General features: G+C 41.9%; 1 protein-coding gene across 2 annotated transcripts; it reads left to right on the top strand.

The window, feature by feature from the left end:
* Window positions 1-3,886: 3,886 nt before the first annotated feature.
* On the top strand, window positions 3,887-17,813 carry LOC118236663 (receptor-interacting serine/threonine-protein kinase 4-like). 2 transcript variants are annotated; one of them, XM_035435204.1, is made up of 9 exons: window positions 3,887-4,417; window positions 5,258-5,442; window positions 10,037-10,328; window positions 11,136-11,284; window positions 11,698-11,747; window positions 12,574-12,732; window positions 13,112-13,221; window positions 13,692-13,929; window positions 14,472-17,813. In XM_035435204.1, exons 1-9 carry the CDS (start codon window positions 4,373-4,375, stop codon window positions 16,301-16,303), a joined length of 3,060 nt encoding a protein of 1,019 aa, XP_035291095.1. In that variant the 5' UTR covers window positions 3,887-4,372; the 3' UTR covers window positions 16,304-17,813. The 2 variants fall into 2 exon arrangements, with proteins under 2 accessions (XP_035291095.1, XP_035291097.1); XM_035435206.1 differs by lacking the exon at window positions 3,887-4,417 and adding an exon at window positions 5,077-5,177.
* The last annotated feature ends 301 nt before the right edge of the window (window positions 17,814-18,114 follow it).

Genomic DNA, 18,114 nt, shown 5'->3' with positions numbered 1-18,114 from the left:
GACTATCATAATTATTTTCAATGCACAGTTTGTAGTAGGCTATTTGTCCTATTATCAATCAAGTTGGATCTGTCTCTGTTTCTCCATTATAGTTTCAAAAATGCCTACATCGCTGATTATTCATGGGAAAAGAAGCTTTATCTTCTTACAGTTATTAGGGCCACAAACTAAATGTTTTTTAAAAAGTTATACATTTCAATTTGGTTCAACTGAGAAAAAAGTGAGTTTGTTCTTAGAATATATGGTCCTATGAATGTCCAAAATTATCAAAACATTTATTTGTTGGGTTTTCAAAACACTGAAGAAATCAAATGAAATTTTAATTATATAGCGCACTTTAAAAATACTTTGTCACAATACGCTTTGCAGTATACCCTGGATTATACCACCACAAAATAGCCTAAGCCAAAAGCAAGTGGCACGGAGAGAGACCCAAGATGGCAGCCTAAATCCTATACATGTACTGAGCAGTACTGCTTCTCAAATCAAGTCTAATTTCGAGATAAACCGAAATAAAAATAGGAAAACAACCAACATTTTTATTTTCGAAATAAGTGCAAATTACTTGCCCACTTCAATGCCCATACCAAACAGAAATCAATCCACCATTAGTTCATCATAGATACCACATTCTGGTTTCTTTATTGTACTGGAAATGTGACAGACTTTATGGGTACAAAAATGGGTCTAGTCATATTAAGACTAGCTTCAGTAAGAACATTCTAACCCATTCCAATATGTCCTCTAAACTCTAGTTATGCCAGTGTAAGATCTGATAAGAGTAGAAGTCAGATAAATCTGACAGTTCTATCAGAAATCAGATTTCTTCTGTACCTGAATTAATCTGCCTTCAATGTGAAGCTTACGTGACTAATGTAAAACTGAGGATTCATTTAAATTGTCCAAATGTTGTTTAATCTCAATCTATATATGTTTAATCTCGATGGCATGTTAGCTATAAATGTTCTGTACTTTGTCATAAACGCACCTTAGAAACGCTTCGACCTCTCTCCTAACCTAGGGCATTACATCATACAGATCTCCAACTGGGGTGCGAAAATATGACATAGCTAAAATAAATAATAATAAAATAAATCATAAATTTCACATCAGAAAAATAATAAATTATTTTTCTTTTTAATATAATTCAGAGTTAACATCAATAGTGGAAGTATTTTATTTTGCTGTCAAAATTGAATGGAGCCCAAATGGGGACACTGGCTTTTTGAGGAAAAATCATAAATTTCAGCAGAGGGCGACATTACAGCCAGTGCTGAGTTTGAGAACCAAAAGCTGCCCCCTTGAAGAGAACATGCAGCGGTTTGCCGAAGCAACCACACTAATAATACATTAAGTATGCAAGAGAACAGGCAGTGGGTTGCTGAAACAATAATTGGCAAGAAGAAATAACTGCCTAGCCATGCAGAGAAATACACGTTTTGTCACATTTCTGACGTCCAGTTAGGGGTGTACACATTGTGTGGTTTATATTTAATGTCACAAAATACAGATAAACCTCAAAGAATAAAGAGGCATAACTGTGTAAGCATACTGTTATATCTTGGTAAATGGAGCCCTCTTCTGGTGGAATTTGCAATGCAGGACAACATACTACTACTACTACTAACAATGCATTATTTCATGCATGCATGTGTGTGTTTGGGTGTGAGCGTGAATCCGTGTATGTCTCTATTATTTTTGTCTGCTTGTTCTGACATTAGTATCACAAGCTGGGGGGAGGGCATCAGAGCAGCTTGCTGTATGTTTTTTCTTCTGCATCTGAATCACTAATCACTCTTGTGGTATATTACCGAATGAAAAGTACATAGCTCACTCTTGTGGTATATTACCGAATGAAAAGTAGGCCTATATAGTTTTGTGTCTATTTCATTAAGCTGTGCTAGCCTGGAAAGGCTGTAGGCCTCCCTTTTCAGTCCTGCTATGCCTGATTCAGAAGCCATGCATGTTATGTCATGCACTAGGCTACTTTTTTACACATTTGGCGCCTTATTCTAGGTTATTCATAAAAGCTGCAGATAATTATTTGTCTATTATTATTAGTAGTAGCAGTAGTAGTAGTGTTTGCAGAGCCATTAGTTTGCAGTCCATTAGACCATACAGGCGACCACCTAGGGCTCTAGGCTGTTGATAGGCTAAAGAAGGCTGAATTGTTGGTGATAAAGCACAAGTTGTGCCTTTGTTGAGTCACTGAACTAGCATTATTTTAAAAAAAGAAGAAGAACATTGAGGCCTAACGATCAGGGCAACTGGGCTATATGACCTTTTCCAGGCATTCCCATGCTTTCCCAACATAAGCTGCTCAAATAATACATCCACCAGTAACTTAACGAGTACACTGAATGTGAATGAAAGCAAATGGAAAAACACTAAGCAAATTACGTCGTGACAAGTATGCTAGCTACGTCTGTGAGTTGGTACGAACGTTACCAAGTTATAACAAAACAATAAAATTTACACGCAATAAAATTTTTAAAAATTAATGAAATGCAATAAAATGTTGAAAACAGCGTCATGTCGCTGAATTAAGCAAGCGATTGTGACATTTGCCACTGAGCATTTAGAACACCTCCGATTACCGATAACTAGCGCGACTAACGCCTCCATGAGGTTCCTGGCGGGGTTGAGGCGCTCTCGAACAGACAGGAGCTTGGAAGCTAGTTTTAATTAGCTAGCGGCTAGCAAAGGAAAGTTGTTCCTATTTTGTTCCAAAAATTTGTTCCAGCGCCAAAATGTTTGCTTAACTTCTTATTCATTATTCATCTGGCGATTGCGAACGGCCACCAGGTAGTTAAGGACACATCTAAGACTATTTTGCTTGCAGTTTGGTCTTATGGCGCGCTTAACTAACCTTTTTTTTTTTTCTTTAATCTTTGTTGTTTTAACACACGTCGTACAAACCGGAACATACCATTGACCACAGTTCAGTGATCAATACGACTATCAATTCTATTTTTAAATGGTAGCAATTGTAATCTCTATCTCGGACGTCGGAGGCCATGTGACAGCTTCCTCCCGAGGCTTATGAATTAACATCACGCCCCCCATAGTAGCTCCAACTTCGTCCATCGTGCTTCTAGCGCCGCCTTACTACTATTAGTATAGTAGTATTGTTGTAACTATTTACAGAGACAGCCCGTCCATAGCCCACATAGGAAACCACCTAGGGCCCTGGCGTTAAGGGGCTCCCATGTGGTGTTTTTTATGTATTCATTTTTATCTTGTTTATTATTTATTATTTTGGGCCCCATTCTTGCATAGGGCCCTCACAGAATCACGGGCCGGCTCTGGTTGGTAGGCCTGCTTGACCATTCTTCAGCATAGCCTAGCCGTGCAAGCAACAACGCGCGATGAAACTACATTTAAATTACATATTTGCATTACAATAGTTTCTTGAAAGTAGGCTAGGGTAGACCAAAACTGAGAGCAGTCCGGAGGAGATTGCTGAATACCCTTTTCACAATGCCTGATTTAAAGCTTCTTAGTCAATTGAAATGTTCGGAGTACTGTATGTTAATTAGCTAACGCTCACCAAAACGTCACATTTAATTGTTGTTAACAATCGTTTCGCGTTCTGGAAACTTAAGCCCGCTTCACCTTTAGTTAGCATTGAAAGCTTCGTTTTTGAACTACTATTTAACGTTGGACTTGGAAGTGTTTATGAACAGCGAACAATTAGGCCTACTGACGGTAAAACTAAACGCCTCTACGGCATGCTACTTACGCCGTACCTACCCTAAGACAATGTCAGACATTCTAAAACAAATACGCAAAGCTAATATTATTTATTATAGTGTCACAACGCGAAATTAATATTATGAGGACGTATACACAATCTATCCAACAGACAAATAGGCTACCTTTTGTATAGTGTAGGTCTATAGTGTAGGTAGACGTTTCTCCGTTGCTATTCACCTTGTGTCACCGTTCTCGCTAAGAGTCTCAAATCAATTAACGTAGAATTAGAACAAGATTACTCTGAATCTACTGGTTTGAGGACGTCTTTAGCCCTCTCAAGTATAGCAGATGGCTGACTTTTAAACCGGAAGATGACTTTTTAAATACCGGTATGAATCCATTAGGTGGTAGCATTTAACTATAAAAAGATCAGATATGTCAACATTCTTTTTGATGTTCTTCAGAAGAGCAAGTCTATGTGACTTAGATATTTCTGCGTACCTACCTTATTAAACCCTGTTCAAATATAAATAGACTTTATGATCCTAAAGGTTTTAACCCAACATCCTGTTTACTCATCGGTTTCTACTGGGTTAGCTTAGGCTATATTAAAATGTATGGGTGAAGTCGAAAAAATACGATTACGGATGTTCTGACACACTTCATTAAACACCTGATGGAGTTCCAAGTGCGCAAAGGACTGTCTTCAAATAATTTGGGGGTAGGCAAGATTAAACCAGAATATATGTCCCTGCATGCCACCAAATTAATGGCTGCATGTTTCCTACTATTTCTGACACATAAAGTGAATGCATATGGTACACGGGTTATTAATCATTATTAACAAATTGTTTAAACATTTTATTTGCAATTCTGGTCAGCTAGAGAACAACAACAAAAAATAAATTTTGAAAGTGGATGCAGAGCAAGGCAAATTTTTGTTATGCGGATATAAAAGAATGCCATTTTGTGGGGAAGTGCCACAATGATGAGTCTTAAAAATGCAATATACATACATGACACTTATTTATTTACTTACTTCTTTACCCTAGCCAGTTGAGCAGGGGCATCACTGTTTAGGGGTGATGTTGGAAATGTTTAATTTGTGTAGATCCTGATTTATACAATAGATAAATTTTTTTGCCTGTGGTTTATGGAAACAGAGAAGTGTCATGACCTTTGGAGGAATAAAGGCTTGAGGTGAAATCCCATATATTACAATGATTACAAGGATTTTATTGAAAAAAAAAAAAAAATCAGAGTGAGAGAGAGAAAGAGAGAGCTAGTTTAATTATTTGCTGGGAAATCAATCAAAAGGCCAAGAGCACTAGCATGGCCTTGCTCCTGGCAGCCCTGTACTTGGTATGCCCAGGAAGTGATGTCATGTTATGTAGCCTCTCCCCTTTCCACCTGGGAAGAGGGGAGGGCTTTGTCAGAACTAGACAGACGGCAGTGAAAACAAGGCAAAGCAAAGAAGCCAGGTGTGTTTGTGTGGATGTGTGGGTTTGAAAGAGCTGGAAAGAGGGCTTAATTATCTGAACATACAGACGTGTTGTTTCAGGATATGGAAAACCCAGACAGCCCCCCTGGGATTATGGGGTTGCTAAAAACCTTTGACTCTTCTGAGTTTGGGAGCTGGGAAAAGATAGGCTCCGGAGGATTTGGACAAGTCTACAAAGTGCGACATGTACAGTGGAAAACATGTCTGGCAATTAAATGCCCTCCAAGTCTTCATGTGGATGAAAAGTAAGTTTTGCTGCTTTGTTTCTTGTGAAGGTTAAGGCAGAGTTGTGTGCTGTTTGGTGATCTTTACATGATCTTGTTTATACAAGTACTGTGTCAGAGGCTGCTTTATGGGCCATAGGTGTGACGTGTGCTGTGAACTGTGATAAATGCTATTTCGAATTACCAATCGACACCAGCCAGTATCCATAATGATATCATGTCTTTTTGCATATGCGTGTAAAATGAACAAAATTATTTCCTACGAACAGAGAAGCCATGTTAACTCCTTGACTTACTAAAGGAGACTTAATAGAACAGCGTCCATAACATTATACACAGGGTTATATAATGGTCCCAATACCTATTTTATTTCACCTGTTCTATGTTAGTGGCTGATTAGAGAAGGCTTTATATTCAGCTACGATAAATCTGTGATTTTCCAGTTATCCTTGCTTGCTACCTGTATTTGTTTGGATCCTGTCTCTTTATTCTGTGGGAAAGGGTAACACTTTTCTTTTGCATAAATGTTTCAGCTTTCCTTCTAGCCTCAGGTCAAGATTATGCTTCCTCATATTAATAAAAATTGGCTGCAGCTCTATCAGCAAAACAGAGGGTACATCAACATGTCTGAAGGTGGAGTTCCTTTGAAATGCAGACATTTATAAGGGAACAACTGGCCTTGCCTGTTCAAAGAATGACTTTACACTTGCGTCGTTAGATACAACAACTGCTTCTTTGGCACCTCTAATCCCACTGACTTCCACATCTATGTAAGATTTCAATAACAAGTTAAATAAGGATGGTGCTCTAAGAGAAGCCAAGCACTGAAATGATTCTTACACGTTGTTATTTATTTGTGAGAAAAACCTACAGCTGTTATATCCAGAAATGTGCTGCTGAAAGGGAAATTTAGAATACAATTTAAAAAATTGCTTTATTGCTTGTTTTAAAAAAAAAAAGATCCCAGGAGTGCAGTGAGTGATCTGGTGACTAAAGTTAGCTTGCATTACTGTTCATGAGGTGTACCACACAGATTAATCAGACAGGAGGCTGCCAGTCTAGGGCACAGTTTTTTTTTTTAAATATTTGAAAGGTGATTCATTTTGTTGCTCTGTGCTCAGGCACAGGTCACAGCTTTGACAAGTACAGCTTAACTATATGCAAAATGTACAGTATAAATGCACAATGTACGTAACTCACAATGAGACTACAAGACCTTCTCTAGCATTGAACTGGATCTCGGACTCTCACAGTAAACAGTACATATTTGATCTTGTCTCCCAACTGCTATGGTGGATTAACTGATTCCTTTTAGTTTGCTTGTGTACTCGTTCCTATCCAGTCCATGTTGTAGTCTAACATGTATATTATTGTGACTGTTGACTTTACGTGCACTGTGCTTCTGGATGAGTGTGCGTAGGAGTATGTGTGCTGTGACAACAGTTTCTCCAGCTATTACAAAGTTGCCTGTGTTGGCAACCCTTCGTGCTCTGTCATCAAGTGTGTCAAAAGAAAACCTCATTGATTCTTGTCCCTCACCACAGAACAGTGGGTTCTAAATATGTGTCCTAAAAGTGTATACTGTAAACTTTCTTCAGTGGGAGCTCTACAATGTTCAATGTTTTCAGCTTTGTTAAAATTCCACTCGTTTCTTTTTTGGTTGTGGGCCTGAGTGGAAGCTCTGGAAACTCTCACAAGTATTGACTTGAAATGGACTTTGTATATATTATTTTAGTCTTGGTGCAGATTTCATAAATAGCTGAAGTTCTGCTATAAAGTAATCCTTTTCCTTAAAATTGAGTTTTCTCACAGTTTCCCTTGAAAATATGGCAACCATGGATATGTCTTCTGTGGAACTAAATACTAAAGCTTGGACTATAGCAAGCTGACAGATTTTTAAGGAGCTCAGTCAAGAAACCCAATGTTGGCAATTATTGTGGGATACACTCGAAGAGACAAGTTTACTTGTGTCTGTTTTCTTCAATCTTACAGAAGAAAGGCAAATCTGTTATGTTCTTTGACGATTAGACCGGATATATAACCATTTCTACCAGATCAATATATGATAAAAACCTTACAAAGATGTGATCCAGGAAGCGCAACAAGGAAGTTATTCACATGATGTAAAATAACAATGGCTTCATATAGCCCAGGTTCTGTGCAGTTGTCCATCCATATCAGCTGAGAAAATCTATGAACTAGCCTACATAAACTGTTATTTGCCAACCTCTTCCCCAGTTCTGGTTCAAAAATATCGTTTACTCCACCGCACTCTATCAAACCAGTGACAATGCGAAAAGCTGCAGAACCGGTCTTTCTGGGCTTCTTTTAAAAGGAGACATTGTCTAGTTCTCGAAGACTGCAGGGGTGTTTTAAGTGAAGGGATTGTCCTATCTTCAATACACTTCTGCACAAATCTTTCTGTTTTGCAGAAATGTGGAAAACAGTTCTGTTTATATTGTTCTTACAGTGTATCATGATTGAGTTGTATTACAGTGGGGTTCAGGGTTTGTTTTGTGTGGTTTGATTATCAAGACGCCCTTATTCAAGATTCCATATAGGCTACTTGACGTTTATAATTTTTTTCCCCCCATAAATAATATATACACAGAGGAAGTGCATTTTTTTCTGTTGTATTTCAGGTGAAATATCTTGCTCGGACAGAAGTCGTATCACACCCAAGATTGATACCTGGGATAGTTACTAATGCTTCTTTGCTGTGGTCTTTATAGGCTACATGCACACTGAAGTGTGAACAAAGCCACAGTACACTCTTTATTTGGCAGTGGCTTTAATAAAGTGTATAATTTAAAATTCATTGGAAGTAGCAAATTATTTTTTAAAGAAATAGCTAATCAGAAGTTGTCATTCTGAACACCATTGCTCTGGCAATTGAAGTTCACTTTGGGTAACCATAAAATAAATACCAATTTATTTAATTATTTTCAACTTTTTTTTTTGCCTGGGGCTGTGACCTGGCAAAGGTGAACCAAAAGTGAAAAAGGTGAGCTTGACAGGAAAAGAAAAGAACAACTCAATAATGAATATTTTCTGTGTGCTTTTTATATTGTTTTGCTTTTTTGTCTTTTTTTGTCTTCTAATGTTCCCATGAGCACTAACCTAAGCTTACTCCCTGCCCCTTATTCTTGTTATAAAGATAATTTCTATTGTATTTTTGCCTTCTTCAAAATGAGTTCTTAAAATTAGTTAATGATGGCACAATTTAACACGTGCAAATAAAATGTCAAAATTATAAAGACTGGTCCATGAAGTATTTACTGACTGTCTATTTAAAAATGTCATGCTCCACAATTATGAAAGCTGCCATTTTCCAGTCATCACAAAATTGAGATATTTAACAGAGCATTTATTTCCGTAAAGTCTTGGTTATTGCAAGTAAAGTATGAACCTTGCTTTATTTGATTATAATGATTACTTTTCTGTTTTGGTTGGCATTAGATAACTCATAGTTGCAAGGAAAATTAAAAAAGACTGCCAGGAAGCCCAATATGAATTCATTATTATGTCAAACTACGGACTATGGATGGTCTACAAGGCTCATACACTGGGCATGATATTGCCATCCGGCTGAGAAACATAAAATGAAATCTTTAAATAAACCAAGTGACGACTCAGCATGTATTTTATCATATTATTGTCAGATATACTGTAGAACCGCTGGACTATCCTGTGTTTTGATGTTTGAAGACAACATGATTGTGAAACTTGACACACATTTCTGTTGGGCTGAAGGAATATGTCTGTAAAGGTTGACTAATCACTACATATGACTCCTCACCTAACTGCCTATACCATCAGCTCCAAATGCACCCTCACAAGGTTGTACAGACAACATTTACTCTCGATTATGTTTTAAATTTGTGCTGCACCAAAGAGTGTTCTGTGGAGGCATTAATCAGATGTCACCTCATTTCATATTGTAATTTAAACTTTTCGCTATGTATTATTTATGTATATGTATTGATTATGTTTTTATGTGTTTAACTTATTTTATTTGCACCGTTCTGTGCAAATAGGCAAGCTAAAAACATCACATATATAAGATGTCATACCCATGTGACATGTCTGATACGCCTTGGGTTTTTTAGTTTGTCCTTCCTGCTTATGTAATGATGTCTGTTGCAATATGCAGTTCCATCACGGGGAATGGAGGGCATGCTTAAAGATAATTGTGTAAATGTTGTGCAAGAGTTCTAGGAACAGCAGGTTCATTTAAGCATTGTCCTGGTTGAAGATATCTTGTGGAATGCCATTAAGGGCTCGGGGTTGGACTGGAGCCTTTAGACACAAATGCCACAGTCTCTCCTGTCCAATAAATCCGTCTGCCCAGAATTCCCAGAATTTACGAACTAGCATAACAAGACTAACAAAGCTGGAAGAAACATTGTGTGCTCTCGGAGCAGATTTTCATCGAAGTGAAATTTGGGTCATGCTGAACGTCGCTAAAATGTGACTTTGGGAATGCCCTGCTACAGAAGATCTTCATACCTAAGAATTTAGTTAGAACCGCAGGACCCAGAGCTCGAGTGGTCACATTGGCATTGGTTCACGGTTCCGTATCTATATGAGCGACTCTCGGTTTTCTCCTCTGCAGGGAACGTGCTGAGCTTTTGGAGGAGGCGAAGAAGATGGAGGCTGCCAAGTTCCGCTACATTCTACCGGTGTATGGGATCTGCAGTGACCCACAGGGCCTGGTGATGGAGTATATGGAGACGGGCTCCCTTGAGACGCTGCTGGCCTCTGAGACGCTGCCTTGGGAGCTACGTTTTCGCATCATCCATGAAACGGCGGTGGGCATGAACTTCCTGCACTGTATGAACCCTCCTCTGCTCCACCTGGACCTCAAACCTGCCAACATCCTGCTGGATGCCCATTACCATGTCAAGGTCAGGCATAAATTCCAATTCCTGGCTGTCCTTTTTGTTGCTGTCCTTTCATATAGTGATTTCTTTTAGCCAATTTTATTGGGTATTTTACTGAAGTGGTTAAGTTTGAGTACATTGCTCAGTAGTGCAATGACTGAACTCCACCTGAAATTTGGACCTGCAACCATGGAGTTACAAGCCAAGGTCCTCAAGGACTGAACCACACACAGCGTCTCAAGGATGACATAGATCTCCAACTGAAAAATGGGTTTCGATATTTGCTGTTTGATGTTGTTACGGGGAATCATCCAGCTTTATAGGAACCTTCCTTCATTCATTCAGATTGGTTTGCTTGACACTGGACAATTCCAGGGGGGGGGGGGGGGTGGGGGGAATTTGGAGAGCTCTCCATGAAATTGGTTCCCAACCCCTCCTCAGTCAGCCCTCCTCTGAATGACTAATGGAAAGGGGGAAATGAGTTGGAGCTTGAACACTTCAGGGCAACTTTATTAATCCCAGATGTAATCATGGAGCGTAGGCCAGTCTCAACAGGAAAACCTGAACTGTAGTAACAAGAGGGCTCGCCCTCAAAAGCAGATCATAGTCTGAGCTTCTCCACGTTACAACAGTGTGCCTGGCACACATGTTCCCACCCTGCACTGAATCCAGATGAAAAACAAACTGCAAAGGTCGCTCAGCACAAACCAAGCAGGTCTGGGTTTTCCCAGGAAGAGCTGGCAAGGCTTGTCCCAGTAACCATAACAACATAACACGTGGGTTTAATCAAAGTCTTTTCAAAAACCCATCCTGTTCCATCTTGTCTCCCAGATCTCTGATTTTGGCCTGGCAAGGTGGAACGGTTTCTCCAGGGCCGATGACATCAGCCGCGATGGCTTCTGTGGCACGATTGCTTATCTACCACCGGAGAGGATCATAGCAAAAGACAGGGTCTCCGACATCAAACATGACGTGTACAGGTCAGCTGCTCCATTCCCTCTTACAGCCAGACTTTTTACCCACAAGGCTCAGCCTTCGAGCAGTTTTTTGTACTTTATCTTGACTGGCCCAAGGCTATTGCAATGTCCTAAGTGTTCCTCAGGCCACAAAATAGCAAATAGATAATTGATTAATAAACTCAAACAGATGACAGAATCAATTTTCAGTATTACCTTAGATATTCTTTGTGGGTTGGTGCAGTTCACGATTTGCATAGAATATGAGTTCTTACTCCAAATCAACAGAATTTAATTAGCATCATTCTAGTAGTGTCACAATGTAGTATGTTTTGACTGCTGGTTAAAAATGAAACAAAAATTAATGAAGACCAATCTTTATTTGAACTAAATTCAATTTAACTGCATATTAAACTTCTTTTAAACTGCTTTTCTAGCTTCTCCATTGTCATCTGGGGAATACTCACACAAAAAAAGCCATATCAAGGTAAGAAAATGTTGTTTTAAAGTGACTCATTCCAGACAGAGTGCATACAGTTATGCTCAGACAGTCTGGCAGAGACGGTCATGTGTGCGAGTTCACTTGTGTTTTCCAGTAAATTATATGCTTTTAAATCTGTACAGGGGTCAGTTTAAAAATTAATGATATACCCCTGAGATCCCTGGTTTCATTTTCGTGGTCTGATTTAAAAAAATATATATCCTTGATTAAGGATGTAATTTTTTTTTTATCAACCTGTTAGTTCATTGGTCAGGTGTGGTTTCATTTTGTAAAGATATTTTTGGAATGGCTTCCTTCCCCCATCCTAGTTCCCGGGACTCGAAGGAAAAGGTAGACTGTTGCAATGCGCCTGTAGGTATGCCCAATGTTTGCAGATGAAATTCCAGGCATGAGGACCTGTTTTTTTTTTCCCAGGCGTATCAGGTGCCCCCTGCAGTTGAAGGAATCCATTTTCTTTTTTACTTAAAAGTCCTTGTGGCAAGCAAAGGTGGAAGCTTGGCAGCTGTGCTACCAGAAAATTGTGAAAAAAAAACCTTGTTCTTTTCACTCTGTAAAAAAAAGCTTGAGCTTGTAGCTTGATTCTGTGTGCCAAATTGCCACCAGGACTTGACTGGACTTAAGAGACAAAAGGGGCCTGCGACGAAGGCTGTCGTTCTGTTTGCTTTTTGTTTAATTGACCGCTGAGGTTTCCTAGACGGGTAATAAAGAGGAACAGGGAAGGGCGGGAGAGGCAGCCCCCCTCACCAGGGCTGGAACTAACCCGAAACGAGGACAAGGTGTGAAATCTGTCCCTTGCTCTGTCTGCCCTCAGGGGAGAACAACATCCTGCACATCATGGTGAAGGTGGTGAAGGGCATGCGGCCGGAGCTGGGCGCCGTGCCGCGCTGCCGTCCTCAGGCCTGCGCCGGCTTCCTGGCGGTGATGCAGAAGTGCTGGCATTACTCCCCCCAAGCCAGACCCACCTTTCAGGGTGAGTGACCTCTAGGTGTCCCCTCCAGTGAGGGGGGGGGGGGTCTTGAATATGCACCTTTGGCATAATGTGCTGGTATAAATGTGGCGGCGAAGGACTTGTTTATTGAAAAAAAAAATTAATAAATCTGTGTTAATAAATCTGTGCTACAAAACCCTTCTGTGACTTGTTGCTAAAAGCTCATCGTCCTCATGCTTAATAAGATTTATGGAGACAAAAATCACTGCAGAGGTCTGTAGAAATGTATGAAATTAAAATAGGATGCTGCACTGTGGCCAGGTTGTTACTGGGTTGATGTATTGTAGCATACGTACATCCATATATTTGCATCACATTGTGTTATTTTTTGTGTTGTTAATGGTTCTGGTTTGCTGTGCAGAGATCACATCTGAGATTGAAGAACTGTGCTCCAAACCCCAGGAAGATTCCAAGGGCCCGGCTGCCGAGCCAGAGGCCAGCCCCCACCGTGCACAAAGCCGCTCTGACCAGGTACAACGATCAAAGCCCTGGCCTAAATACCGCAGATGTTTACACTGAATGAATGCGCTACATTGCCTAGCCAATTTAGTCATTTTAGTCTGTAAGCTACCCTACCCTATTTCAGAACCAAACCAAAAAATTTGAAGGAAGTAACTTTTGTCCTTAACTTTTACTGCATCCATTGTTTTATTTCTTCACACATGCTATTTGGGGCGATCATTCTATTGAAAACTCACCAAACTACGTTTTTGGGGTGGGGGGGGGGGGGGCGGGGGCAATTTAATGACAGATGTTAATGACAGACGTTGATTGAATTAAGATGTGTTCACAGTGTTCAGAATTCAGTTGCCATTTTCCCAGTGGCGCAAGAATGTCAACACTAACATTAGTAAATGTCAATCCAGTTATCGTGTGACTCCGTACACTGTTTTACAGCCATCGTTACTATAGTAAAGCTTGGGTGCTTGTGTTTCGTATAGGAGAAAGATTCTGTGCCGGTGCGACCAAAGTCTGCCATGCTACCAGAAAAAGACTACAGCCTCTCGGAACTGCTGAGTCAGGTGGACTCAGGGATCTCTCGGAGCTTCGACCGTGTCAAGGAGGAGAGCTCCCAGGGCAAAGACACGACCAACAAGAGGCTCTCCGGGATCTCTTCTGTTGACTCGGCCTTCTCCTCTCAGGGCTCCATCACGCTATCATTTGAGAAAGAAAATGCAGGCAAGAGCAAAGAGAGAAAGTTAAAAAAAAAAAAATATATGGAAAATACGTGTATGTGTGCATCTGCTGGCCAGAGGAAGAATAACCAGTTTTACAATTTGAGACTTAACACAGTTATGTTCAGGATTTAGAGGTCACGGAGTGCTCGTGTTTCATATAGGAGACAGATTCTTTGCCAGTGCGGACAGCTATGTTGTGTTTACATGTTCATGCAAACTGCTGTTCTGTTGTTGAATCTTGTTTAACCTTTCCAGTGAAGATAGCACATTGTCACAGACTCCATTGCCATTTGTTTTGATGCTAAACATTAATGCTGTATATAGCATTGCATTGCATTCATCTGGCAGATGCCTCTAGCATGATTTACAAATTGAGGGAATGAGGTGCATACAGTATGATTAAAGGATGAAAAACGAACTTTAGATATTAGCATTCACAGAACATGTTTCAATATGTGATGCCTTGACCCAAGAATTTCATAACTGTTGTCATTAACTGATACAGTAGTGTAAGCCTGACTGTTCTCCCTTTGCACTTCACAGATTCGGGGACACTGGATTTGCAGAGAAAAAAGTTGTGTGAAGCCATTAAGATGCAGGACATCACCAAGCTGATGAAGATCCTGCAGCCACAGGACGTGGACCTGATTCTGGAGGGTGGCTGCAGCCTGCTGCACTATGCCATCCAGCAGACCAATGAGGAAGCGGTGAAGTTCCTCCTCCTCAGCAATGCCAACCCCAACCTGCCCAACGCCAAGGGCTCCACAGCGCTTCACCTGGCCACGGAAAAGAGGCTGAAGAACATTGCCGAACTGCTGCTGGGCCGCAAGACCAACATCAACGCCAAGGATGAGGACCACTACACCCCGCTGCACTTCGCCGCCCAGAATGGCGACGAGACCATCACCCGCCTACTGCTGGACCGCAATGCCGCCATCAATGAGGTGGACTTTGAGGGACGCACCCCGTCGCACATCGCCTGCCAGCACGGGCAGGAGAACGTGGTGCGCGTGCTGCTTAGCCGGGGGGCCAACGTCCACGTCCAGGGGAAGGACAACTGGACCCCCCTCCACTTTGCAGCCTGGCAGGGTCACCTGGCCATCGTCAAGCTGCTGGCCAAGCAGGCGGGGGCCGACATCAACAGACAGACCTCGGACGGGCGGACGGCACTGCACCTGGCCTGCCAGAGGGGGCAGTACAGAGTCGCGCGGATCCTCATTGAGCTGGGCGCTGACATCCACGTCATGGCTGCCGGCCTGCGAACGCCCTTGCACGTGGCGGCCGAGACGGGCCACACCAGCACCTCCCGGCTCCTCATCAAACACAAGGCCGACATCCAGGCCCAGACTGCCCAGGGCTGCACCGCCCTCCACCTGGCAGCCCAGCGTGGGTACCTGCCCACCGTCAAGATGCTAATGGAGGAGAAGGCTAACCCGTGTGGCACAGACTGTGCCCTCCGCACTGCTTGCCACCTGGCGGTGGAGGGTGGCCACTGTGACGTGGTCAAAGAGCTTGTCCAGAACTTCCCCGAGACTGTCAATCTGGCTGATGAGCAGGGCCTTACACCACTGCACCTGGCAGTGCGGGCAGGGCATGCCAACATTGTCACTGTGTTGCTCTCCCATGGTGCTGAGATGCCACAATTCTGCCTTGATGCGCCCCAGAATGCAACGCCCCAGCCCACACCAGTCCAGACCTCCCCACACCAGACTGCGCCAGCCCAGACCACCCCACACCAGGCTACACCAGCCCAGACTACCCCACACCAGACTTCACCAGCGCAGACCACCCCACACCAGACGTCACCAGTGCAGACCACACTAAGCCAGACTGCACCAGCGCAGACCACACTACACCAGACTACACCAGCGCAGGCCACCCCACACCGGACTGCGCCAGCTCAGACTACACTACACCAGACTACACCAGTGCAGGCCACACTACACCAGAATGTGCCAGCCCAGACTACACCAGTGCTGACTACACTACACCAGACTACACCAGCGCAGGCCACACTACACCAGACTGTGCCAGTCGAGACTACCCCACACCGGACTGCACCAGCGCAGACCACACTACACCAGACTGTGCCAGTCCAGACTACCCCACACCAGACAACACTACACCAGGCCACGGCAGCTAAGATAACACCACTCCAGACCATGGCACTCCAAACCGCGACAGTCCAGACTGCGCCAGCCAAGATCTCGCTTCCCCAGACTGCACTGTTCCAGAAGACAGCACAGGGGACTGGACACTGTGGAGATACCGCTTCCCTCAAGCGGCCCCAGAGGAAGATTTTAATCCTCAAACTCACAGATGGCGACACCATGGACCGCTCAGACCCCAGCAGTTCTCTGTGTTATTCTGTCTAATGTTAAGTTTGATCTAGAACATTAATAAAGCCACCAGTACTTTCTCTCAGATCCAACATGGACATTATACTCCACACTGTACAGTGGCCTACACACTCTACAGTGGCATATCAACTGCTGAGTGTACTTTGTACAGATTGTAAATATTTGGTACTGGTATTCATTGCATGTGAGGACTGATGTAATGATTGCTTGAGCTTTAGACTTTGATAAGGCTACATTATGTCATCATCTGTAAAAAAGCATGGGTACATATTTTTAACTGTATGGATAACATAACTGATGGAACATACTTTATTTTCCATAAATATAAATAGATTTTTCCATTGTTTTATTTTTATACTTTTTGCATATATGATTTTTGATAGCATTGTTAAAATGATACCCTGTTTCTTGCTTCTATTACGATGCATGCATTCACTGTCCAAACACTTGCACTCAGAATTTTAGCAATGTGGACCATTGTTTTTCTGTCTCATGGGCCTAACACAAGCTGTAAAATCACAAGCGCATGAAATTGCTGTAATGTCTTTGTGCAGCTTTGAGCTGTGTAATTAAAGGACAGGTGGTTGGTATCGTTCATATTGAATGCATGAATAGACTGAACCCAAAACTGCACCATGACCCACAAAGACCAACATACTCTTTGGATGGCTTCTTTTTCATGGAGATCTGCGAAGTTGCATGCTGGTAGAATGTGCAGAATAGATGATTTTGAAAAAGAATTTGTCGTGGTGGGGGTATGTAAGAAGAGTATTTTTTTTAGGATACTCAATCAAAATGAACAAATTGAACTTTCCGTTTGTGCAGATTTGTGAGCATGTGTGTGTGTGTCTGAGTATTTGTGTGTACGTGCATGCTTCCGTTTGTGTGTAGTGTGTTTGTAGGTGGTTTTTGAAGTGAGCAGGTGGTATGGTACCTCCCCCACCACGACCATGGGAACTGGCCCAGGGGGATAGCACAGGGTGGGAAAGCTATGTGTGTTTCCAAGCTGCTGGCTAATTCAGACTGCTTCACCCTTTCATCACTCAGTAAGCTGCAGTTATGCCCCTAATGCCGACAGGATGAGGGCTTTTGCAACATGTGTCTAGGAGTTCTGGAATGGATCCAGGAGGGCTATAATTGGCTAGTCTCATGGTCTTGTTTGCAGAGACCTGCAAATTGACTGAGCTTGTTGTAATCAAAAGCCATGCACTCTTTCTATCTGTTGCCAGGCAATCCTGTAACAGCCACAGTATAAGTGGTACATCTGCAGACATTTTGGAGAAATTGTGCTGTAGTACAGTGTTTTTTACACCAATTTTTATGGTTCAGATTGTATTCATGTATTCATACAGATTGCACAATTTCACTTTTGTATATAATGGCGAAGTAAAGTATAATACATTGGCCTTTATGACTGGGCAATTTGGTGTTCTGTGTTCTGCTGTAAAATGTTATGTTCATAGCGGCTCTCACAGGTCTCATTACGTTAATTAAAAAATATCTATGTACATGAGAGTAAGAACTGCTATGAAGTCTGAACAAAAATACTACATTTATAGTTACATGCAAAAATAAGTATTTACGTGGACACCTCTTCTTTTTTCTGAACAACAATAAAACTCCAAGCTTGTGTCTATACATATGTTTTATTCGATACCAGCATGTGTTATTGTATGAAACCTTCAGCCAGATTCAGTTGTGGGATCTAAGTTGGGAATTCTAGATCGCACAAACTCTGCAGTTGGCATACGCTAGCCGAAAAACATGGCAAAGCAATACTGTCATATCACAGCGGAAAACTGTTACAGTTCTCAGTGTAGCTACTG

This window comes from Anguilla anguilla, chromosome 9, assembly GCF_013347855.1.
Source record: "Anguilla anguilla isolate fAngAng1 chromosome 9, fAngAng1.pri, whole genome shotgun sequence".
Lineage (NCBI taxonomy): Eukaryota > Metazoa > Chordata > Actinopteri > Anguilliformes > Anguillidae > Anguilla > Anguilla anguilla.
The sequence above is the reverse complement of the archived record's forward strand: the minus strand, read 5'-3'. Positions and strand labels throughout refer to the sequence as shown.

Coding starts and splice junctions, on each gene's coding strand:
- LOC118236663 (XM_035435204.1), top strand. CDS start 4,373: ATGGAGTTCCAAGTGCGCAAAGGACTGTCTTCAAATAATTTGGGG. Junction 13,222..13,691: donor CACAAAGCCGCTCTGACCAG/GTACAACGATCA, acceptor TGTTTCGTATAG/GAGAAAGATTCTGTGCCGGT. Junction 13,930..14,471: donor ATTTGAGAAAGAAAATGCAG/GCAAGAGCAAAG, acceptor TGCACTTCACAG/ATTCGGGGACACTGGATTTG.